This window comes from Acomys russatus, chromosome 12 (assembly GCF_903995435.1).
Source record: "Acomys russatus chromosome 12, mAcoRus1.1, whole genome shotgun sequence".
Taxonomy (NCBI): Eukaryota; Metazoa; Chordata; class Mammalia; order Rodentia; family Muridae; genus Acomys; species Acomys russatus.
In genome coordinates, this window is record NC_067148.1 from 54,577,746 (window position 1) to 54,603,462 (window position 25,717).

General features: G+C 43.3%; 1 protein-coding gene across 2 annotated transcripts; it reads right to left on the reverse strand.

Moving 5' to 3' along the window:
* Positions 1-697: 697 nt before the first annotated feature.
* Positions 698-24,279, reverse strand: Ndufv2 (NADH:ubiquinone oxidoreductase core subunit V2). 2 transcript variants are annotated; one of them, XM_051154453.1, is made up of 8 exons: positions 24,140-24,279; positions 11,722-11,787; positions 10,360-10,422; positions 10,162-10,278; positions 7,980-8,148; positions 4,505-4,614; positions 2,535-2,611; positions 698-858 (listed from the first exon to the last, which is right to left on the reverse strand). In XM_051154453.1, exons 1-8 carry the CDS (start codon positions 24,188-24,190, stop codon positions 765-767), a joined length of 747 nt encoding a protein of 248 aa, XP_051010410.1. In that variant the 5' UTR covers positions 24,191-24,279; the 3' UTR covers positions 698-764. The 2 variants fall into 2 exon arrangements, with proteins under 2 accessions (XP_051010410.1, XP_051010411.1); XM_051154454.1 differs by lacking the exon at positions 11,722-11,787 and having other exon boundaries at positions 24,140-24,159.
* Between the last annotated feature and the right edge of the window lie 1,438 nt (positions 24,280-25,717).

The window sequence follows — 25,717 nt, forward strand, 5'->3', positions numbered from 1 at the left end:
TGCACATAAGATAAAATTCATCTGTTTTTTTGGTTTTGTTTTTAGAGTCTCATTAAGTAGCTCTGTCTGGTGTGGACTTTGCTACATAGACCAGGCTGACTTCAAACTCAAAGAGATCCCCTGCCTCTGCCTCCAGCGTGCCCACTACTATAATGAGGCACCTGAAGGCCACTGACTGGTAAACCCGCCATGAATTAAAGCTCCTCCTGAACTCTCAGAAGCACTGTGCTATTGCCTCCTTTCTTGAGTTGAATGTAATAGTTTTATTCATACAAACACATGTTGTCCTTCTTTAAAACACATTAATAACCAGCCCCACCAGTTATTTCTTGTGTATGTTTAAGAATATAGCCGAAGGTAGTCACACCCTGCCCCCCAAAAAACCAAACTACACAGCTAAAGGCCAGGTTTAGTGGCCGAACACCTTATAAAAATTTAACAATGTGGCTGTGCCTAGAGATGGAAAGGAAAAATGTATTTGAAGTTTTGCAGAACTTTTACTTACAATAACCTACTAGTAATAAAAATGGCGTGGCACTGTGAATGGGTGACATGCGAGTGACTCTTAGCTTGCTTATGTCATAATAACAGAGTCTTCACAGGTAGACCAAGATATGGTTCTGTTGTTTGGACATAATATTTAACAGCTGTAAGTTGCTGGATTACTTCCAAGATGTACAGGTGAGAACAAACAGTATAAAGCTTATGTAGATAAGTTCATAGTTTATTTCTCCAGTGAGTGACATTTTACAATCGACAGTAAGTTAAAGCCCTGCTTGCACACCAAAGCCAGGTCCTTTAGGTGGTTCAGTCAGAGAAGTAAGGCCTCCAGCTGGCTCACAACAGAAGCGGCCACTCCTGAAAAGAAAAGCAAGTAAGATTATTAGTGATTAACATCTGTAAATTTTTACTTAAAAAAACAAAAATTGGCCAGGTATGGTGGTACACACCTTTACTCCCTGTACTCCACAGGTAGCAGGAGGTAGAGCTCTGTGAGTTGCTAACCTGGTCTGTATAGTGAGTTCCAGGCTATACAGTAAGACTCTGTCTCCAAATAATAGTGAAAGGCCCCTTTTCAGCTTTAATGCAATCTTACGGGGCTATCACTGTGTTTAGGCTACTGCTGGTTAAATGTTACTGTGTGACATATGACTGCACTACAGTTAGTTTGAAGCATCACAGTGAATTCACAATCCAACTAGAAATCTCACAAAGAGACCAAACTACGGTACACAAACAAAACTAAAGATCTGTTATATTGAATAAGACAAAAAATAGGAAGAACACAAGATAGTCATTTCAAACAATAATTATTATTTGGAAGAGGTAATTAAATGAGTTTGTATTAGGGGAAAAACAAAGCCAACAATAATAAAGACATGGCTCAGTAGGAAAAAGTGATGGCTGCAAAAGGCTGGTAGCCCAAGCTCAAAACCTGGAACTCTTACACAGGTATAAGGAGAGAACCAACTCCACAAAATTGTCCTCTGACCTCCACATATACATGAAACATGAAAAATAATTTTTAAAAAGATTTCTATTATGTATAGAGTATTCCACCTGCATGTACACCTGCAGCCCAGAAGAGGACACCAGTTCTCATTCTATACTGTTGTGAGCCACCATGTGGTTGCTGCAAATTGAACTCAGGACCTTTGGAAGAGCAGCCAGTTCCCTTAACCACTGAGCCATCTCTTCAGCCCTAAACATGAAAATTATTTATTTATTTATTTTTGAGACAGATTTCTCTGTGTAGCCTTGGCTATCCTGGACTCACTTTGTAGTTCAGGCTGGCCTTGAATTCACAGAGATCCACCTGCCTCTGCTTCCTGAGTTGCTGGGATTATAGGTGTGCACCACCATGCCCAGCTGAGAATACAATAATTTTTAAAAATCCTGTATTGGATCCTTAGGTGGAATTAAGAAGGAGGCTAATTTCAGATCAGTCTTCTAGCAACATGATTCTAAGTAACAGACTTCTATTTGTACAAGATTCTCTTTCGGTAGAAGTGTTGATAGCTGAGAGGTCCACATCTGTGTATGAAGTGTATGTAAGCATGTTGCACCTGTGTCTGTGTGGGATACATGGTAGTGTCTGCTTCTATTGCTGTCTACCTTATGTCTGAAGGCACTGCCTCCCCTGAGCTGTGAGCTTGCTGTTTCAGCTACTCTGGTGGCTGCCTTGCTCAGGGGACTCCCTGTCTGTTCTTCCCAATGCTGGGACTGCAGCCAATCTACCAGCCCACTCAGCTTTTACATATGTTCTGGGAATCTAAGCACCCACCCATAGGCTTACATGGGAGGAACCATCTCCCAAGCCTTATCTTACATTTTTTTTAGGGGGGGGCGGTTGAGACAGGATTTCTCTGTGTAAATTATCTTAAAATTTTTAAGAAAAAAAATCTTGTTCCAGATGACAGTTTTAGATATGCAAACTTCCAGTCAGCTCCTACGAATGTGAGTGTAAAAGTCTTAAAATCAAGCTTCTGTATAGATGATGCCACCAGAGTTTATATATAGAAATAAAAGTATACCTTGGCCCAGGTTTTGGAACTTTCCCAGCTCTGAGTTCATCAATAATCTCTTCAATATCCTTTGGTGTCAGATCCTCCTAAAGAGAAATTGAAGCCATCAATGAACTGCTGTAAAGAAAACAAAACCTAAGTCCTTAAAGTTAACTCATCTATGACCCACCGAGATCCCTACAAGTGAGTAACTCCAGCATACATCAAGAGCTAACACTCATTTGACTTCTGGCCTTGCCACTACTTAACCTAGTCATCTCAGAGGAGTTACTCTCTCAAGTTCCCTTATTGAGAACTCAATTTGAACTTGTTTGTGGGATGGTTTGAGTAAGAGTGGCCCCCATAGGCCCATCTATTTGAATGCTTAGTAACCAGGGAGTAGTACCACTTATAAGAATTAGATGTGGCCTTGCTGAAGGAAGTGTGTCACTGGCAATGAGCTTGAAGGTTTCAAAAGCTAGCGCAAGCCCAGTGTCTCTCACTGCTTTCAACTGCCTCTCCTTCCCTGCTTGTTACCTGCTGCTTGTCCTAGTGATATGGACAAAACCTCTGAAACCTTAACAGGGCCCCAATTAAATGCTTTAGAGTTGCCCAGTCATGGCGTCTCTTCACATCAATAAGAACAGTGACTAACACAATAAGAACACACGAAATAGAAAAGTAGCAAAGAACAAGAAAGCAAATGCTAATCCTAGAAGAAACATGAAAGTAATCATTCAAGTTTTCGATACCCAGAAACCCAAGGGACAAGACCCCAGACTTGCACAAAAAAGTCTTTAAAATCTAAACCACAGGTCTTAGACCCAAAATAAACTATACCTCTATATAAACATAAACTAGAAGGTAAACTGTCCTGCAAAGAAAATTTCTAGCCTGGAGCCTTTGTCACTACAGAATGGGCGAAACAAAAGGTATAAAGAGATCAGTGTTTGGGGGTGTCATTAGTACCTCTAGGAGCTAGAGAGAAATAAGCCCATTTTTGAAAATGATATCTTCAACAAAGACCTCAAAGAATCGCCATAAACTAATTTTTAAGAAATATAAACTGAGCTGGGCCCACGCCTTTAATCCCAGCACTCAGGAGGAGGCTATACAGAGAAACCCTCTCTCAAAAAACAAAAAACCAAAAAAAAGAAAGAAAGATATAAACTGAGGGCAGAGCATGGTGGCACACACCTTTAATCCCAGAACCTGGGAGGCAGAGGTAGGTAGATCTCTGAGTTTAAGGCCAGCCTGGTCTACAAAGCAAGTCTAGGACACCCAGGGCTGTTACACAGAGAAACCTTGACTCGGAAAAACCTTTTTTAAAAAAAAAAAAGACAAAGGTAAAGACAAAGGTAAACAAACACACTTAAAAACATAGCTGGGCGTGCAGTGCACACCTGTAACCCCAGCACTCGGGGAGGCAGAGGCAGGAGGACCACAGTTCAAGGCCAGCCTGGTCTACAAAGCAAGTCCAGGACAGCCAAGGCTACACAGAGAGACCCTGCCTCAAGGAAAAAAAACTTGTGTGATACAGATAAGGCAGTAATAGTATATCACACATTTCATCTATATAAAAAAATTTAAGGCAAGCAATGATATTACTACAGATATAGACTATACAGAAAAAGCTTTAAAACATCTGTAGAAAGAATACACATTAAATTTATGATAGAATCTAGAGAGAAAAGATTTTAGGTGCTTATATGTACAATTTCTTCTGCAAATAATGATAAAGATAGACAATATTATCCAAGTAGATGCCCTAAAGTATTGCTATTTCATCTTTGTTTCTTCTAAATTTGTCAAAATTTAAAACTCAAATTTATATCCTATAAAAAATGCAAGATGTTTAAAGATAATTCTTTTAATATCTTCTAGATATTTATACTAATAGTTTCTTCTAAATGAGTAACTCAAGAACATTTGTGGACATGAAATAAAATGTTTTAAATAAGAAATACAGAACCTTAGCTTATATGAAGTTGGGTACTCACATAGTAGTTGTCATTTATTTGAACCATTGGTGCATTTACACAGGCCCCTAAACATTCCACTTCTATCAGAGTGAAAAGCTTGTCAGGTGTGGTCTCTCCAACCTTTATTCCTAAAGATATAAATGATCATTATAAAAAATATAAATAACTTAAAAGCAATACTATTTAAGAAAAACAACAATATCAAAATATGTTTAGAGGTACATAAAAATATAGATGTGCATTAATCCTCTATGAAAATGAAAAGAGCTAAGCTGGGCGTGGTGGCGCACGCCTTTAATCCCAGCACTCAGTGGGCAGAGGCAGGCGGATCACTGTGAGTTCGAGGCCACCGGCCTGGTCTACAAAGCTAGTCCAGGACAGCCAGGGCTACACAGAGAGACCCTGTCTCAAAAAACCAACCAACCAACCAACAAAAGAAAAAGAAAAAGAAAGAAAACAAAAAGAGCTAATCATAAAGGTGCACACATGTAATCTCAGTATTTGGGAAGCAGAGGCAGGTCTCAAGTTCAAGGCAAACCTGGACTATATATAAATCAACATAACAGACCGGGCATGGTGGTGCCTTTAATCCCAGAACTCAGGAGGCAGAGGCAGGTGGATCGCTGTGAGTTCGAGGCCAGCCTGGTCTACAAAGTGAGTCCAGGACAGCCAAGGCTACACAGAGAAACCCTGTCTCGAAAAAAACAAGAAACAAATAAACAAAATACTCTTCCATCTTTTTTTTTTTTTCTTCTTAGTGTCTAGTTTAGGGGTTTTTGTCTTTGATTTTGAGAAAGGGCCTCACACTGAAGCTCAGGCCTGGCCTCTAACTTATTACAACCTGCCTGGCTTAGGTGCCAGAGTTCAGGGATTATAGGCAAAAGCCAATTGGCCTAGCTTCAAGCTATCTCTTAAGTAGACTCCTTTAAAATCAGTAAAAAATCTGGCAACCAATTTAAAGCTTTCATTCACTTTGTTATCGATAAGACTGAACTACTTCCCCACAACCAGCTGCTTGTCTGCCACACAGCTGACCTCCAAGCCTACCTCAGACAGCATGGCTCTCTACCTCTTCTCTATCTCATTCCTACAGGCAGCTGTAGACAGTACCGCTCACCTGCTTTGGGGTTTTTCTTTTTCTTTTTCTTTTTTTTTTTTTGGTTTTTCGAGACAGGGTTTCTCTGTGTAGCCTTGGCCATCCTGGACTCACTTTGTCGACCAGGCTGGCCTCGAACTCACAGCGATCCGCCTGCCTCTGCCTCCTGAGTGCTGGGGGTTTTTCTTTTAAACTAATAAAATTGTCCTCAAGCCAGTGGTGGCGCATGCCTTTAATCCTAGCACTTAAGGAGGCAGAGGCAAGCAGATTTCTGTGAGTTTGATGCCAGCCTTGTATAGAGAGTGATTTCCAGGACAGCCAGGCTACAGAGAGAAACCCTGTCTCAAAAACAAAACAAGCTTGGCATACACCTTTAATCCTAGCACTCTGGAGGTAGAGACAGGTGGATCCCTGTGAGTTCAAGGCCAGCGTGGTCTACAGAGAAACCCTGTCTGGAAGAAAACAAACAAGTAACTAATTGGACTGCTAATAGCGCGGTAGATTGGGAAAGATTCAGAAAACTGAAGATCAAAGATTACTAAGGAGATAAGGAAAATGAGTTCTCTCACACTGAAGGGAAGGCGCTGGCAAAACACAGCAAATGTGACTCAGCAATTTCTTACAAGCAACCTTAATACACAACATAAGGACACGCAAAGGTGTGTATGCATGAAAGTACTGGAGTGTTCTGTCTGTAACAGCTGAACAATGAGAACAATGTGTGCTATGTAAAAAAGTGTCCAAACTTACAGCACATCATCAAAGTACAGATATAATTATATTTACAGGCAAAATAATAAAGGATGTAGCTAAGATACCAAGCAGTACCAGTCTATACCTTAGAGGTGTATTTAGGGGTTCGGATTGAGCTTCCTGCCTTATATACTTCAATATTGCCCAAACATTTTTTTTTTAAAGCCACAATCAATGTCAAAGACCAGCTACTTGAGAGACTGAGGTCCGAGGACTGCAAGCAAGTCAGCTTGGTCAACTCAGTAAGACCCTATCTCAAAATAAGCTAAAGAATTAACTGAGAATGCAAGTCAGTGTTAAATATACTTGCCTCTTGTATGAAGACTGTGTTTCCTCAGTAGAAGAAGGAAAATTAAAAGATGCTTTAACTTCATATAGGTAAAAATATAGGCAGGCCGTGCTGGCACAAGCCTTTAATCCCAGCACTCAGGAGGCTGAGGCTGGCGAATCTCTGAGTTCAAGGCCAATCTGATCTGCAGAGTAAGGACTAGGACAGGCAGGGCTGTATAGAGAAACCTTGTCTCAAGAACACAATAAAAACAGCAATGGCAGTTTTGTATGGAAAGTAATCATATATTTTGTAAATATGCTATAATTACATTTATTTAAAATTTCCCTTATTGTGAAATATTCCTACTATGCTATTACTTATCCCATGGTTTCTCTAAAAAAGTATATAGACATTTTAAAAAGTATGTGAGAGATCTGTGCGTGTAAGGGCAGGAGCACCAAGAAATACCTGATCCACCTGGAACTAGAGTTACAGGTGGCTGTACACAGATAACACAGATATTGGGTAGGAACTAAACTCCAGTACTCTGGAAAAGAAGTACTTGCCTTTAGCCTGAGCCATCTCTCTAGCCCACACAGTCATTTTTATGTGACATGTGCTAACATATGAGATAATTTTCCTAGAAGCTTTACAAACGTACTTAATGACTAACATAGATTAAAGGCTCAGATTTGAGGCTGAGAATTAGATAAACACAAACTATAAAGAAATAAAAGTGCCCAGTGGTGATGAGACACAACTTTAATCCCAGCACTCGGGAGGCAGAGGCAGGCAGATCTCTGTGAGTTTGAGACAGCCTGGTCTACAAAGTGAGTTAAAAATGACCAGGGATACACCAAGAAACCCTGTCTCAAACAACAAAAAGAAAAAAGAAAAATAAGCAAATAATACTTTTTAAGTACTGAGAAACTACAAACCAAATAGAATAAATTGATGTTGAAATTTTTAGGTAGAAAATGTCAGATCTAGAGAGATAATTTTATTTGGAAGGCTGAAAGTGTACAGAGATGAAGCTATTGAGACAGGTTCTTAATGTGTAGTCGAGGCTGGCTTAAAAATCACTCTATAGCCTAGGCTAACCTAGAACTCAACATCCCAAGTGCTGAGATTATAGGTGTGTACCACCATAACCTATTAGACAATCATGGTGTTTTTGTTTGTTTGTTTGTTGTCGGGATGGGGTGTGGGGAGAGGTTTCAACACAGGGTTTCTCGGTGTAGTTCTGGCTGTCCTGGAAGCTGCTTTGCAGAGCCACCACCCTGGCTCCCAAGTGCTGGGGGATTAAGGCTGTGCCTCACTGCACTCCAGGCTAATCTTGGTATTGTTAACAAAAGAAATGAAGTATTGCATACCGAGCTTTCTCTGAAGGGTCTTTAATATACTGTCAGAATCTCGAAGCATGCAAGGTGTAGTAGTGCAGACCTGAATATGGTACTTTCCAACTGGCTTTCGATTATACATCGTATAAAAAGTTGCTACTTCATATACTCTCATAGGAGGTACTTGTAAAACTTCTGCCACCTAAAACATTAAAGAAGATGATCACAATGTTTGTTACATGAAGCGTAATGTCCCCTACTCTAAATAGCACAATATGTTCTAAATGCTCTTACACTGCTACTTGTTTTAGTTTTCTCTGTAGGCTTACTATTCAACAAGACAAGAGATTTTTCTTTATTAAAAATACAAATGTATGGCCCGGAAAGATGGCTTGGCAAGTAAAAGAGCTTGCTTACCACAGAAGCCTGATGACCTAAGTTTGATCCCTGGGACTCACATAAGGACTGAACCAAGGGCTGGAGAGGCGGCTCAGAGGTTAAGAGCACTGGCTGCTCTTCCAAAGGTCCTGAGTTCAATTCCCAGCAACCACATGGTGGCTCACAACCACTTATAATGTGATTTGATGCTCTCTTCTGGCCTACAGGTATACATGCAGATAGAACACTCATATGTTAAATAAATAAATCTTTTTTCTTTTTTTTTTTTGATTTTTCGAGACAGGGTTTCTCTGTGTAGCCTTGGCCATCCTGGACTCACTTTGTAGACCAGGCTGGCCTCGAACTCACAGCGATCCGCCTGCCTCTGCCTCCCGAGTGCTGGGATTAAAGGCGTGCGCCACCACGCCCGGCTTTAAATAAATAAAACTTTAAAAAAAAAAAAAAAGACTGAACTCACAGAACCAACTCCACACTCCACAAGATGGCCCTCTGACCTTCACACATACTGTGGCATGCACGTGTCCACACACACGTCATACACAGAAGTTCAAATTTTTTAAAAAGATTTATTTATTTATTATGTATACAGTGCTCTGCCTGCACACCAGAACAGGGCATTAGGTCACATTATAGATGGTTGTGAGCCACCATGTGGTTGCTGGGAATTGAACTCAGGACCTCTGGGGGAGCAGTTAGTGCTCTTAACCTCTATGCCATCTCTCCAGGCTCAGAAGTTCAATTTTTAAAACTAAGGTTAATTTCAAATAAAGCATTTTTCACAAGCATTATATAGCATAGTATTTTTTGTTTTCTCTTTCTTTCTTAGTCCTAAAATTGAACCCATGGCTTTGGAGTTGGTAGGCAATGCTACACACCGAGTCACAGCAAGGTTTAGAAGAAAACTAACCCATGTGTTTACTAAGGAAGGTACTTAGTTAAATAAAGCTTTGCAGAATATGTCAGTATTAGCGAGGCATGCACACAGAACAAGCAACACTACCTGACATCTGCATCTGTGATTATTAAAGTCTATGCCTATTCTCCCAATAAAGGCGATGTCTTTGTCTTGTTTCTTTTTGTGATCGTCCACCTTAACAGTATAACCAGATGAGGTTTAGAAAAGGGTGAGGTGAGCAAACTACAGCAGCAGACCTATGACGGCGCGCTGTTCCTTACACGGCGCTCTGTGAGTGGTATGTTATGCTGTCGCATGAGTGCAATTACTATACTAACAGGATATAAACAAATCTGGACTTCAGATCACTGCTGAAACTATTTGAAAACAATCCTCACATTTGCAATCTTAGTGCTTGGGAGCTGAGGCGGGAGGCCTGGCAGAAGCCCAAGAGCAGACTGGGCTGAGTGTGGCAGGCAGACCCTGTTTCAGAAGACAGCATGAGTCTTAACGGCAGCTCTGCAGTAACCAAGTGTCATACATACAACATATTAAATACTGACTTTCATCCAAAGACTAGAACCAAAGATATAAAAATATTAAGAGATTACATTTGTTAAGGGATTTTTTTGCCCCTATAATTTGAGTGCATTAATTTTTAAAACAACTTGATACTAAATTATGTACACTTGAGATCTTTTATTATGACCATTTCCCATTTCTAAAAGGGTGTGGGGAGAGAAAAAGATGTCTTTCACACTGATGCCTACTTCCCACAGGAATGGAAGCTGTATTAAGGGAACTGACACACTAAGGAGGAAATCTATTATCCATCCATCCCTATCATATGTGTACGCGTAACTAAAATGAAGTTGTCACATACCATCTCTTCTCTTTCCCGAGGCAAAGTGAATTCAGTACCTTGTTCATAGCGGAGATGGGCAGCCATCCATTCTGTCTCTGTGCTAGATCGAGGACTGGAAGAACAGCTGCTGATTTATGCCCTTCAGGGTAGTTTTTCACTATTGCCTCTATCCTCTGTAAAAGGAAAAGTGCCTGTTTTGCACATATGAAAGCACTGCATACTTGATAAACTAATTATATTGTTATTAGACATACCTTATAGTTTTCTGGTGTGAAATCGAATGGAGTATCTGGGTTATTCTCAGGAGTATCTCTGTGCTACACCAAAACAAAAGAGTTTTTTTCCAAAATTATCAACATCTCCCCTGAAATGTAAATACTACTGTATGTTACATAATACTGTTGCTGCTCATTTAATTTCTAATTTTATCGGTCTATCTTTGTAGCAAGAATGACTAAAAATACATATCTGTTGACTGTTTACCAAAGTAAAGTTAGCAGAACTAAAAAATTCAGAATAGTATCAAAGCCTGCCCTTAAAGATTAAGCAGTAACTGGACATGGTGGCATGTGCCTTAATCCATTCAGGCTGTCTACAGGACAGTCAGGGTTTTACACACACACACACACACACACCAAAAACAACCAAAAAAAGATAGCCAGGCATGGTGGTGCACACCTGTAATCCCAGCACTCTCGGGAGGCAGAGGCAGGCTGATCACTGTGAGTTTGAGGCCAGTCTGGCCTACAAACCAAGGAGAGCCAGGACTACAAGAGAAACCCTGTTGTGAAAAACAAAAAAGAAAAAAAAATTGCTTGCAGTTGCTGCGCATGGTGGTGCACACCTGTAATCCCAGCCACTGCAGGCAGATCTCTGACTTTGAGGCCAGCCTGGTCTACAGAGCAAGTTCCAGGACAGCCAAGGCTCTGTTATACTGAGAAACCATCTTGAAAAGACAAAACAAAAAAAGGCTGCTGCTAATGCAGAGAATCAGACTACAGTTCCCAGCATTCCACATTGGGAAACTTAAAACTCCCCATAACTCCAGGTCCAAGGTATCCAATGGTCCCTTCTGGCCTCTAGGAGTACCTGTACCACATGTAGACATATATACCAATAAAATTTTTATATAAAAATTCTAAGCCGGGTGTGGTGGTGCACGCCTTTAATCCCAGCACTCAGGAGGCAGAGGCAGGTGGATCCCTGTGAGTTCAAGGTCAGCCTGGTCTACAATGCAAGTCCAGGACAGCCAAGGCTACACAGGGAAACCCTGTCTCCAAAAAAAAAAAAAAAAAAAAAAAAAAAATCTAAAATCTAAATGCAGGGTTTGGGTCCAAGCCTCCAGCACTACAAAGAATTCAAAAACTTTAAATATTTATTTTAACTTTATGTATGAGCGTGATTGAGAACATATATGTGCACTGTGTACATGCAAGAGCCACAGGTCAGAAGATGATGTTGGACCCTTAGGGACTGGAGTTGGAGGCAGCTGTGAGGAGCCATGTGAGTGGCTGGGAAGCAAGCCTGAGTCCTTTGCAAGGACAGTAAGCAAGTCCTCTCAACCTCTGTTCTCAAATTCCCAAGTCTCTCCGTTATGAGAAATTCTAACTGCTTACCACAAATAAGGCTCCTCCAGCACCATGTTGCACTGCTGTCTTATGCAGAGTCCTTACATGTCGTCCCTAAAGTTTAAAATGTTAAGAAAACTTAGTCATACATTTTATGAAAATTTTCATGAAGAAATATTTTAAGAGTTGTAACTTAAATCAAGGGAATGGAGCTATCTCAGGCACCATCTTAGGAAGAGTCTTCACCTTCTGCCCTTCTTTTCAGAAGTGTCAGGAAACATGCAAGCAGGCACACTGCCACCTCACCTGTGGGAGCAGTGGAAGAGCTGCCAAACCTAAGCCAGAGCTAAGCACAGGTGCGTGCCACGCACTCTTCTACACATACTAGGTCACATGCAACTCAGAATTGACCCGCTGTCTTTTCTGTTGTCTAAGTTGATGAAGCGTCAGCTTTTTAATATGGTGAGGTTTTGTTTGCTTGAGACAGAGTCTCCCTGTGCAGTCCTGCTATCATGGACTGTCCTGTAGACCAGGCTGCCCTTATAAAATAACCTGCCTCTGCCTCCCAAAATTGAAGGTTTGTTCTGCCACACCTGGCCCTAGCTATGCACAAACTGTCACAGTATACTCTTCTAAAAAGGTTTGATAGGGTCTCTCTATGTAGTGCAAGCTGGCCTTTAAGCTTTTCATTCTGCCTCAGCCACCCTGGTACTGGACTGATTATAGGAGGTGTTACTAGATTGCCCGCCTTCCCAATTCTTCACTAATTAGTTCAGTAACTGCAGCCACACACCTTATTGCTTCTAGTGCTATGCAGACTTACAAGGTGCAAAATCTGACAAATTTTGCTCTCTTGTCCCTCTTCTCATCTCATGACTTCAGCCCTACACAATTAAACCACTGTCTAAATCCTACCACTTCTGCACTCTGTGAACCACACATACCAGGACACTGAGTTAGACCCAGCATACAACTGGCTACCAGAGAGGCCAAGTGCAAATGGGATGACGCAACAACACCCTTAACTTTACCAAAGATCGACGTTGTAGAAATACATTTCCATAGCACACCCTGCTTCAGTTAGGAAACATACAGTGTGAAAACTATCAGTTTTATGTAGCTAAGAGTATAGTGCACAACCAGAGGTCCCCAGAGCGGCTTTGCCTTATCTGTGTCCTCACCACCATCACCACCCACTGTTAGGCAGGTAGTGGATAAACAGCATTTCTATATACTTTTTTTCTTTTAAATATACAATTTTAAAAACAGTGCAACATAGTCAGGGCTGTGATGTTAATGATGCTTTGGAAAAGAGCACTGCAGGCCGGGCGGTGGCGGCGCACACCTAGCACTTGGGAGGCAGAGGCTGGCGGATCTCTGTGAGTTCAAGGGCAGCCTAGTATACAAAGTGATGTCAGGACAACCAAAGTGAGGTGAGGACACAGAGAAACCCTGTCTAGGAAAAAAAACAAAACAAAAAACCTAAAAACTACAGTCACTTTAGCTGAAGAGACAATAAAATATAAAAACAATTTGGAATAACAGAGAATTACTTAAGTAAACACTGAGAGAAAATACTTGCTCTGTAATAATGTAGAAATAGTTAATTTTAGCCAGGGAGTAGTGGCGCACACCCAGAGGCACGGTAGGTGGATCTCTGTGAATTTGAGGCCAGCCTGGTCTATAAAGTGAGTCTAGGACAGCCAAGGCTACACAGAGAAACCTTGTCTTGAAAAACAAAAAGCAAACAAATAGCAGGTAACTTTAGAGAAAGCATGTAATGGCTTCAGCCTCGGAGCCTTCCATCCTCATTCCCTTACACGTTAGTCACTCCCTGAAGGTCACTGTCCTCTGGGCTCGGCGCCTACTCCTCTGTTCTTTCCTTTACATCCCTCTGTCGTCATCTGCCAACTGCTAAGCCCTATACACTACTAGCGATAAAAGGATAACACCCAGAAAAGATCTTAAGTGTGTAAAGTCAATGAGGAAAATTAATAAAGATCATGAACACTTAAAAACTTACTAGCAATTAAAAGCATGCAATTTAACACCAGCTTAAATTAGGAAAGGTTTTCGGTTTGGGCTTGTTTTTTTTAGGGTAGCACTCCACTCTGTTGAGAGCACGGGAGAAGCGGGCTTGCTGATGCGTTACGCAAACACTCACACAAGCCTCTCAGGGACGCAAGCCGGTATGGCTTACGGAAAACCTTGAAGAATTTATACCTTTTTTTTCTTTTTTGGTTTTTTCTAGATATAGTATGTTTAACAGAGCCCTGGCTGTCTTGGAACTTGCTGTGTAGGCGAGGCTGGCCTCAAACTCACACAGACCTGCTTGCCTCTGCCTCCTGAGGCTTTTGTAGCAAGTTTTTGCCTGCTGAGCACCTCACTACGCAAAGGGAAGTTTTAAATGAACAAAGTCTCCATATTAGAGTACCAAGTGGCTGTTTATTTTCATAAAAATGACACAGGAAAAAAATATCGATGCCACAATTACATCCAGAAATAATCAAGAATTCTTTTTTAAAGGTACAAATGGGGCTGGAGGACCCAGTTTCAATTCCCAGCCCCACATGCTGGCTCACAACTGTCTGCACCTCCAGCCCTAGGGACCCTCTTCTGATGACCTCAGGCAGCGTGGTGTACAGACATACACACAGGCAAAACACCCACACATAAATTACAACAAAATAAACTTAAAAACAAAACAAAAACAGGTAGGGTATGGTGGTGCAGGCCTTTAATCCCAGCACTCCCAAGGCAGGTGGATAGCTATGAGTTCGAGGCCAGCCTGGTCTACAAGTGAGTCCAGGACAGCCAAGGCTACACAGAGAAACCCTACCTTGAAAAACCAAACAACAACAACAACAACAACATACAAACAAAAAACAAAAGCAAAAACCCACCAGACTTTCATCCCTATTATAACAAATATAGACACTAATAAAGAAATTGAATGCCACCAGTCATAGTGGCACATGCCTTTAATCCTAGCACTTGGGAGGCAAAGACAGGCGGACTGCTTTGAGTTGGAGGCCAGCCTGGTCTACAAAGAGTTCCAAGACAGCCAGGGCTACACAGAGAAACCCTGTCTCAAAAAACAAACAAACAAACTGAATACCATAAATAATTGTCACCATCATTTTTATTTTAAGGGCTCATAAATTTTTCTCTATTTTCCATATTCCTACTTAACACTGACATACAAATTGAAAAAGATTGATTTAAAGTAAAACATTCACAAATGAAATTCATCAAGTTTTTTTTTGGCCAGTTTTTGATCCCTTTTTTATTTACTCACAATGTTTCATGCACATATTTTATTTAAAATAAATACAGAGGAGTTGGAGAGATGGCTCAGTGGTGAAGAGCACTTTGTTTTGCAGAAGACTCAAGTTTGATTCCCAGCACCCACGTGGCAGCTTGTAATTGTCTGTAACTCCACTTCCAGGGCAACCTGTACTCTCTTCTGGCTTCTGGGGCACAAGGCACACATTCAGTGCACATACACACGTAGGCAAAACACTCATACACATAAAATAAATCTTTAAAATAAATACAGAAGTAATTTCTAAAAGCTGTTCGTTAGCTTTTCCTAGTACAACACACCTCTTGCAGAAGCTCTCCTTCATCCCTTTCCAGAAGAGGAAACGCAACAAGAAGCACCTGGTGCAGAGCCCACTTCCTACTCTATGTGAGATGCCCAGGGTGCTGTAAAGTCGCCACGGTCTTTAGCCATGCACACATGGTCGTCTTGTGTATTGGCTGCTCCAGTGTCCTGTCAGCCTGAGGTGGAAAAGCAAGGCTGGCAGAAAAGCGCTGTGTATAGGAGGAAGCAGCTCTGAAAGCTCCTGGCTGTTTACGGTGAGTGGGACCATCCCAATAAACAGTTTTGACTTAAAAAAAAAAGTGTTCGTTAGATCTCTGCTGCTACAAATTGGAGAATCTTTTTAGCAGTCATTTATCTATTTATTTTTTTCTCTGCCAACTCACAGAAGTTGGCTCCAAGGACAGCATTCAAGATGGCAGTCTTGGTGGCAAGCAGCCCCAACAACTGGACTATCTCACCAAACTCTAGAAAAATCTATTTTTGAGGCACATTCTTGCTGACCAGTAACTCTGGAAATTCACATGAATTTAGACACATTTCCTCATCCAAAAAATAATGTTTTAATTGCAAATTACCGAGGACACAATGATTTAGAAGGGTGGGAGGAAAAGCTAAGTGGTACAAACTCAGGACTTTCTGGGTTTTTTTTGGTTTTTAGAGACAGGGTTTCTTTATGTAGCCTTGGCTGTCCTGGACTCGCTTTGTAGACCAGGCTGACCTCGAACTCACAGCGATCCGCCTGCCTCTGCCTCCCGAGTGCTGGGATTAAAGGCGTGCGCCACCACGCCCGGCTTTTGGTTTTGTTTTTTTCCCAGGTAAGAATTTACATTACTTTGCCACTTCCTAATATGCAAACTTTTTTTTTTTTTTTTTTTAAAGACAGGGTTTCTCTGTGTAGCCTTGGCTGTCCTGGACTCGCTCTGTAGACCAGGCTGGCCTCAAACTCACAGAAATCCACCTGCCTCTTCTGCCTCTGCCTCCCAAGTGCTGGAATTAAAGACAAGCACCACCAGGGGAGGTTTGGGGGGGGGGGCATTTGTTTTTTCAAGACAGGGTTTTTTGTGTAGCCCTGACTATCATAGAACTATCCAGGCTGGCCTAGAACTCACAGAAATCTGCCTGACTCTGCTGCCCAAGTGCTAAGATTAAAGACAGGAGCTCCTGTTTGTTTATTAAATGGTATCTTTTTATTGGGCTATTTTAAGATAATGAATGGCATTACTCAGAAAGAACTTCCTAATATTTTAGTTAAAGCATTGTTACTACTTAGAAGACAAGATAAAACTATAACTGAAAGACAGATTTAAAGTACATTTTAAAGCATGGCAGATAAATTGTCTTTTGTTTATGACAATTTTAACAAAGAGTCATTGTAAGCTTCTTGCATTTGGAAGTAACCAGTTTTTACATTGTAATTACAGTGAGTGTTTCTGATACAATTATATTTTCAGATAGTTGAAAAACATCTACTTCAGTGGGCATGGTGGCTCACGCCTTTAACCCCAGCAGAGGCAGGCAGATCTCTGTAAGTTCGATGCCAGCCTGGTCTATAAAGTGAGTCCAGGACAGCCATGGCTACACAGAGAAACCCTGTCTTAAAAAACAAAAATAAACAAACAAAAAATACATCTACTTCCTCTCTGCTGGAATTAATATGTAAATTCCCCTTTTACTTAAAGGAGGTGGAAGGGGATGGGAGTGACACTGGTATTCCCATAATTATTCATGCTAATAATGTATTTCCATCTGCGAGCTTATCCACCACGCTGAGGCCACTAACAGCCCTTCCATTCAAGGCACAGCAAACCAAGCCACCACTCTTACACAAGCACTCCACTCTGACGAGCCCCAGCTCTCCAATTTTCTGTTGGATTCTGTAGGGTGCCTCTCTTGTACACCTGCCTCTGTCTCCCACGCTGGGACTAAAGGCATGTGCCCCCACTGACCGGCTTACTTTTGTTGTTTTAGTCTCACCAGATATAGCCCAGGCTGGCCTAAACTTTACGTCAGCCTTCCAAGTGCCAAAAGTACAGGTAGAGACCATCACATGAGGCTAGCAGTAGTCTTTATAGACAACACCCTAAAGCCATGGTTGGAGAAATTATTTCAGTAGGCATTCCCTCTCACTTACTAGTCACTAAGTCTTGTACTGGAAAAATGTGTAAATTCCTGCTACTGCCTTCCCCAGCCCTGCTTCCCTCTCAGTTCTCCCTCCACCACAGCTTACTACCAATAACACGCTTCCCTGACTGGCTTATGCTTTTCCACATCTTCTAGAGATTCTCATTGAAGTTCTAACGGGCAGAGGAGTGGAGGTGGCAGCACTGGAATCTATCTGAACATGCCATGTATCTGTCTTAACTGTTCACTACTTACCAAATAAAATCCAAATACTGTTATGTAATACAAAAGGCCTTCTGACCCTTCAGCCTCCTCTCTCCCTTATTTCCTCTCCATCCTGCCATGCTCTTCCCTCCTTGTTCACACAACTACTAACACTTACAGCACTGCTGCACTGGATGCCTCCCGCTCGTCCCTAAGGCAGCGCCAGCTTCCTCCTCCTAATCCTCTACAGTCACTACAAGAGTAACTGGCACATCCTCCATACTTACAGCATTTATCAATAAGTTATTCATCATATATAACCATTTTCCCAGCAACTTCAGAAAAGATTTACACACACACACAGAGAGAGAGAGAGAGAGAGAGAGAGAGAGAGAGAGAGAGAGAGAGAGAGAGAGAGACCGAGACCGCCAGCACACGAAAACAAATAACCCTGAAACACAAGGGTGACCCACTCTATTCTATAGGACACTATGTTGCCAAGCTATACTATTTCAGAGGCAGGTGGATCACTGTGAGTTCCAGGCCAGCCTGGTCTACAAAGTGAGTCCAGAACAGCCAAGGCTACACAGAGAAACCTTGTTTCAAAAAAACCAAACCAAACCAAACAAACAAAAACAAAGTAGGAGTGTATGTAAACCCATCATAAATTGAGAGAAAAAAAAACCTGTAAAATGTTTTGGGGTTTAGAATTTTCAGACACACACACTTGGGTTTTTTGTTTTGTTTTGTTTCTTTTTTCTTTTTGAAGACAAGGTCATTAAGCAGTCCTCGCAGTCCTAGAACCTGCTATGTAGACCAGGCTGGCCTCAAACTCACAGAGATCACTTGGATTAGAGGCATGTATTTGAGCATCTCTAACAGGCCAACCAGGACTGCACAGAGAGACCCTGTCTCAAAGAGACCAAAAAAACTCTAATGTAAACACTTGAGAGGTATGTATGCTAAAAGGACTGCCAAAGTTTAAAGCCAGCCTAGGCAGCATAGTGAGACCTTGTTCTACAAACAAAGAAACAAGAACAAACAAACAAGAAATAAAACAGGAAAATCATTTTATTTCCTAACACTGAACAACTGGGAGGCGCTGCCACTGAAGATGGCAATACTCCCAGCATGGCTAGGAAGCTATCATCAAGCCAAGCCACCAATTATTAACTATGAATTTACGACGACAAAACTTGGTGAAGATACCAACCAAAACCAAACAGACATGAATTGTGGGTTTTTGCTTTTGTTTTTTTCCTTTTAGCATGAAGGCAGGCCAGGCGTGGTGGCACACACCTTTAATCCCAGCACTTGGAAGGCTGAGGCAGGCGGACTGGATCGCTGAGTTCAAGGCCAGCCTGGTCTACAAAGCAAGTGCAGGATAGCCAAGGCTAACACAGAGAGACCCCGTCTCAAAAAACAAAAAAAACTAAAACTAAAAACCATAAAGGCAGCCCTAGTCTGCCCTAAGCTAGGCAGCTAAAACTAAGAAGGAAGGAAGGAAGGAAGGAAGGAAGGAAGGAAGGAAGGAAGGAAGGAAAAAAGGAAGGAAGGAAAAAAGGAAGGAAGGAAAAAAGGAAGGAAGGAAGGGCGAGCGAGCTGGGCATAGTGATGCACACCTGTTATCCCAGCACTTGGGGAGGCAAAGGCAGGCAGATCTCTTGAGTTTAAGGCCAGCCTGGGCTACAAATCGAGTCTAGGACAGCCAGGGCTACACAGAGAAATAAAACAAGGAAGAAAGAAGGAAAGAAAGAAAGAGGGAGAGAGGCAGAAGGTGGGCGGGGGCAGAAAGCAGTCTTAAATGGCTTGTCTTTCCATTGGAACTGTATAACCTCAGGCATGGACAAGTTGGAAATCCCAGGAAAGGAAGTCATATAATGACTCTGAGCAGCCTGGCTAAGAACAGAACCAGTGTTTGGTCTACCACTCATGACCAGGGGATGGACATTATTAAAGAAGTTAGAGCCGGGCGTGGTGGCGCACGCCTTTAATCCCAGCACTCAGGAGGCAGAGGCAGGCGGATCGCTGTGAGTTCGAAGCCAGCCTGGTCTACAAAGTGAGTCCAGGATGACCAAGGCTACACAGAGAAACCCTGTCTCAAAAAACCAAAAAAAAAAAAGTTAGAATATAGTACCTACGTAGCTTCAAATTCACAATGTCCAGGACACAATTTAAATTATTCCCCAGGGGGCGGCATGTGGAGTGGCAGCACCAAGCCCACTGTCAAAGCAGGGGGAGGGGGCGCAGAGACTGGAAGCCCTGCTGAGTTGCATTACAGGAGCCACCGGCTGTTACCAAAACACAGAAGTCTATTCTGAGTCTGTCCGTCTCACACTCACACCTACTGCTAACTTCTGTGCCGATGTTTATTTGCACTGCAGGAGCTCAAACCAAGGGCCTCCCAAATGGTGACAAGTGTTCTACCCCAGGAACAGGCACCTTTTAAGGGTGCGAAAAGGTGCTAAGGTGAAAGACAAGAGTTGCCACACAGTTAGCAAAGCAGAACTGTAGCATAAGGAGGTAGTTTCTTTGGAAAATGTAATGGGAAAACTGGACAAATGGCTCAGTAGTTACAACATCTGGCTCTCTTCCAGAATGGGGAAACTCTGTTCTCAGCACCCACATCAGGCAACTCACAACAGCCTACAGCTACAGCTCAAGAGCCCCAAACCCTCTCTCACCTCAGAAGGCACTTGCCCTCACCTACACACCACACACACACACACACACACCTCAGAAAGCACCTACCCTCACTTGCACACACCACACACACTCTCCCCTCAGAAGGCACCTGCCCTCACTTGCAACACACACACACACACACACACACACACACACACACACACAATTTAAAACTAAAGAAAAATGTATGTGGTCAACCTTGCTCTCAGGAAAAGAACTTTCTTAATAAGACCTTACTCCTATTTTGATTTTTATTAAGTTCATTCTGATATCTCACTGTTTCTGAAAGAGATGTAAGTTATACAACATCCACCAATGCAAGGCTGTCTAGCATTACTATGACAGTACAGAGGGGCCAGCAAGATCACTCAGTCAGCACAGACCAAGCCTACTGACCTGAGTTTGATCCCTGAGGCGCACAAGGTCAAAACAGAGAACTGACTCACAATCTGCTCCTCTGAGCTCTACATCCAACATGGCACATGCCCACATACACACAAATAAGACTAAAAGAAAAAATGAGGCTGGACTCGGTGGCGCACACCTTTAATCCCAGCACTTGGGAGGCAGAGGCAGGCGAATCACTGTGAGTTCGAGATCAGCCTGGTCTACAGAGTGAGTCCAGGATGGTAGGGCTACACTGAGAAACCCTGTCTCGAAAAACCAAAAAAAAAAAATAGAGAAAGAAAGAAAGAAAAAATGACAGTATAGAAACACTTGCTAAAGAAATAAAAAATGACAGTATAGAAACACTTGCTAACAAAGTGATTTAAATGTATTAAGCACTTGGGAGGCTGAGGCAGAATGCTGCAAGTTAGAGGTCAGCCAGGACTAACTAGTGAGTTGCATAGCAACTGCAAGAATACCAACAGTACCGTGAAATCCTGTCACAAAAAGCAAACAAGGGCTAGAGAGGACAGGATGCTTAGGGACACTTACTGTGTCCCCACCTCTCTCATCCCCTCCCTCCCTCCCTCTCTCTCAGAGGACCCGAGTACTCATGTCAGGTGGCTCACTAATACCTAGAACTCCATCGACAGGGAGATCAGTGCCTGTACAAACTCACACGCACGTAATTAAGACAGTCTATGGTAGTACAAACCTGTAACCCCAGCATTTGCAAGGTGAAGGCAAGAGGAAGACGAGCTGAAAGCCAGCATCACCAGCTATATAAAGCTTGAAGCCAGTCTGGGTTACATGAGACCCTGTCCCCACCTCATCCCCCCCAAATATATGGAAATTATAGGAAAAAAAGTCACAAAGCTGGGTGTGGTGGCACACTCTTGTAATCCCAGCACTTGGGGAGGCAGAGGCAGGTGGATCTCTATGAGTTCAAGGCCAGCCTGGTCTACAAAAGCGAGTCCAGGAGTCCAGGACAGCCAAGGCTACACAGAGAAACCCTATCTTGAAAAAAATTTTTTTTTGTACAGTTTTTTTTTTTTTAATTGTTCAACTGCTTTTCAGGCCAGGTGTGGCGGTCTACGCCACCTTTAATCCCAGTACTTCAGAGGCAGAATCTCTGAGTTTGAGGCCAGGCTGGTCTTCATTCCAGGCTACAAAAAGAAACTCAGCCTTGGGGCTGGAGAGATGGCTCAGAGGTTAAGAACCTGACTGTTCTTCCAGAGGTTCTGAGTTCAATTCTCAGCAACTACATGGTGGCTCGTGAGCATCTATAATGTGATCTGATGCCCTCTTCTGCAGGCATACATGCAGACAGAGCACTGTATACATAATAAATAAATAAATCTTTAAAAAAGAAAGGAAGAAAGAGAAAGAAACTCAGCCTCAGCCAGGTGTAATGGCTCCCAGCAGAGGCAGCCGGCTCTCTGTGAGTTCAAGGCCAGCTTGGTCCAGGACAAGCAAGGCTACATACAGAGAAACCCTGTCTAAAAAAAAAAAAAGAAAGAAAAAAAAGAAACTCAGCCTCAAAAGAAAAAAGCCACATCCACAAAACAAAATCCTGCTTTTCACTTTCTACAACCCTTTTGTTACTTTGTGCCTCAAAAACAAAAGCTACCTATGATGTTTTTTCATCCTTCTGAGTAGAGTCTCTCATCATCTTTCACGTGAATTGTTTACAAGACACTCTCTAAGCCGTGGGACCTGTCAGCCCTTGTCTACCCGAACCCTGTACAGGCATGCACTCAAAGCAGAGCCTTGACCCCTCCGCTAGAAACCTAATGGACTCCTGTCTTGTTCCAGGCACCTTGGACTTGAGTTGGGGATGCTTTATAGACAGAAATGTATACAGCCCAGGCTGACTGCAAACTCACCACACAAATGAAGATAACCTACACCTGACCCTCCTTTCTCTGACTCCTGGTTGCTGGGAAGTCAGTGTGACTAACCTTATCATATGTACCCTACTGCTGTAAGGTACATATGTACTGCTTCATGTACTTAGATGAAGTAAACCCACAAAAACAGGAATTCTAACTTGTAATGACACAGACACTGCACCAACATTTAAAAAAAAAAAAAAAAAAAAAAAAAGTAAAACCAGGCTATTAAGCAGGAAATTGCCACCAACTATCACCTATTATATTACACTCCAGCAGGGCATGGCAGCCCTCAGCACTCAAGAGGCAAGGCCAGAGGCCCAACACAAGTTCAAGGCTAGCATGGCACACTTAGCAGGCTCTCGGCCAGCCGGGAAGGGCTTCGTGGTGAGACCTAGTCTCAAAAGGGGGGGTAAGAAAAAAGTACTATATTCCAATGTACATTGCTACCTGGACCTAGCACTGCATAACCCACAGAAAGACTTCAAACGATTACTGACAAACTCAAGAGCAAATGGGTATATCCCCACTTCACAACTGAAGAAACACAGACTAAAATGCTCTAGGTCATCTAACTACAAAAGGTGATGCTACCCTTCAAAACGCGGGTCTAAGACCCTGGATGGATTCTACGCTAATATATACTGTCTTTTGTTGAGAACTAACTTAATTTTTGTTTTACTATTGGGAAAATAAAAACCAACCAGACAAAGCTGCTTTCTTTCCTGTACTTGCCCTGTAGTTAATCACAAGAGCCATTGTTTACTGTGTGTCCCTGAACTCTCAGGACATAAGTCATGCTCGTCAAGGTCAGAAGACAATTTGTCGGGGTGGACCTGGCCTTCCAATATAGTGTTCGGGGAACTGAACTCTGGTCCTGAGCACCGCACCGGCCTTTGCATGCTGAGCGCTCTCTCGCAGGCCCTGGAATCTGCATTTTTTGGGTTCACTTGGGTGTTTCCGCCTCAATTCAATTCCTTTGACTGTCTGAGATGTACCCGAAACACAAATGACCACACAAAATTGCGACTCTTTAGTCAGGGCAGCTATTCATGGTACCATCCTTTCATGGTGACTTGCTACCATTTTCTGCGGAGCGGTCCTTATAATGAATGAACAACTGCAGTAAACGCTGGTCACCTTTATCTAGGCCTGAAGCAACTCAGCCAGCCTTCACCAAGTGTGTCAGCGTTTTCTCCAGCGTGCTTCTAATTCTGTCGCAGCGCAGCCAGCCAGCCAAGCCTGATAGACAACAAGCCCCTTTCTTCGCTGTGGGGATCCTGGAAGCAGCAGGCCCAAGCGGGGCCGGGCCAGGTTCCGCGCCAGGACAAATGGCAACCGCCTTCCTGACCTTGACTATGTTAGGGGGTGAATCTCCCGGCCCGCAACCCGCCGCCGCCACAGCAGCTGCGGAGCATCCCGGCGTCTCCGAGGACGAAGGCCGCGGTGTCCCTGCCGCCGCCAGCACACCTGTCCGGCGCCCTAGGGTCTCCGGGTACCAAAGCTAAGGGAGGCACGACGAGCGGACGACCAGCGGCGACAGTCCCCGGGGTCACCCCGAGCCTCTTACCCACTGAGCGGTGAGGCCGGCCGCCCCGGCCCGCAGCGCCAAGGAGAACATGGCGGGGTACGCGGCTCTCAGGTCCCGGCCTCTCTAGGCTGACTCGGAAGGAACGAGCCCGGAGGCCCGGAGCGCGCGCGGCACCGAGTATAGGACGCACGGCGCGCGCGCTCACGACCCCGGGCCTGGACGAGGGCGCGCGGGGGCTGCTGGGACCGGTGGGCGGACCCGAAACAGTCCAGGCCCTAAATGGCGGGTCTCTGGGAGGCTGAGTCCCCGCCTTGCAAGAGGAAGCGCTCCTCCTGGAGACTCTTGCGAGGCTCGTGCTAAACACTTCCTCTGGTATTGCAGTTACTTTTTTCCAAGTCCTTTTTGGTTGAATCTTTTAAGACAAAAGGGCTGCCACATAGTGAACTAGAACATCAAGTGCCTTGGCTCCCGAGCCTTTGCTTTGGGGCGTGTAAAATGATAGGCTAGCTGGAATCGACTTTGGAATGCTAGCAAGTGGGAGGTAGAAATGATGCCTGTTGGTGCTGCGCGCTGGAAAAACAAGTATTCTTTGTGCTTCTGTGTGCGCTAGACATTTTCCATAGTGAAACCGGTGGAGGGAGGAAGCCACCGCCTTCTTGATGTTTGTTTGATCATCTCTGTAAATTCCTAGCAGCTGTAGAATGCACCGTGCTGTTTCCAGCTGTAGATATTTAAGACAGCGTCTACGTGATCCTCAGCAACCTTCAGAGTGCTCCAATTACAAGTGCACATCACCACCTTGGGCTTTTAATTTATCCTTTGACGCTTTGACTATCTTTTCTAGTGTGTCTCCTCCTGTACCGCCCCTTTTCTTTTGCTATAATAAAGTTGTGGATAGTTTCTGGAATTTTGACAACAGTATGAAAATTCTGAAAAGTTACCGTCATGAATTGTTTTAGGAAAAAAGAAGAAACAACCTAAAATAAGGTGGGCGTGGTGGCGCACACCTTTAATCCCAGCACTCAGGAGGCAGAAGCAGGCAGATCGCTGTGAGTTCGAGGACAGCCTGGTGTTCAAAGCGAGTCCAGGACAGCTGAGGACACACGGAGAACCCTGTCTCGGAAAACCATGCCTGGCCCCATTGCATTATCTTCAGTATTCGTTTGCCCCTTTTAAATTTGCTTCAATTTCTCTTTAAAGAGAAAGGTAATTTGGCCCTTAACATTGATTTCTCTTACTTGTGTGTGTACACCCAAAAACTATCATCGTCATTCATAGCAGCAGTAATAGTTTGGACTCTTCAGAGTCTCATGTGGCCCAAGCTGGTCTCAAACTTACTATAGCTGGAACTGGTCGTGAACTTGTGACCTTCATGCCACCACCTTCCAACTGTCATTTACCACCAAACCAGTTCCTTAACATTTATACACACAATTCTCTCTCTCCCTCCTTCCCTCCCTCCCTCCTTCCGCTTTTCGAGACAGGGTTTCTCTGTGTATCCTTGGCTGTCCTAGACTCAGTTTGTAGACCAGGCTGGCCTCGCACTCAGAGTGCTCCATCTGCCTCTGCCTACCGAGTGCTGGGATTAAAAGCATGCGCCACCACCACCACCCAGCC

Bases quoted from the DNA above. Each gene is read 5' to 3' on its own strand.
- Ndufv2 (XM_051154453.1), bottom strand. From the start codon at position 24,190: ATGTTCTCCTTGGCGCTGCGGGCCGGGGCGGCCGGCCTCACCGCTCAG. The intron at 11,788-24,139 runs GTAAGAGGCTCG...TTTAAACTTTAG, and splicing joins CCGGCCTCACCGCTCAGTGG to GGACGACATGTAAGGACTCT. The intron at 4,615-7,979 runs GTATGCAATACT...TTATATCTTTAG, and splicing joins GACCCTTCAGAGAAAGCTCG to GAATAAAGGTTGGAGAGACC.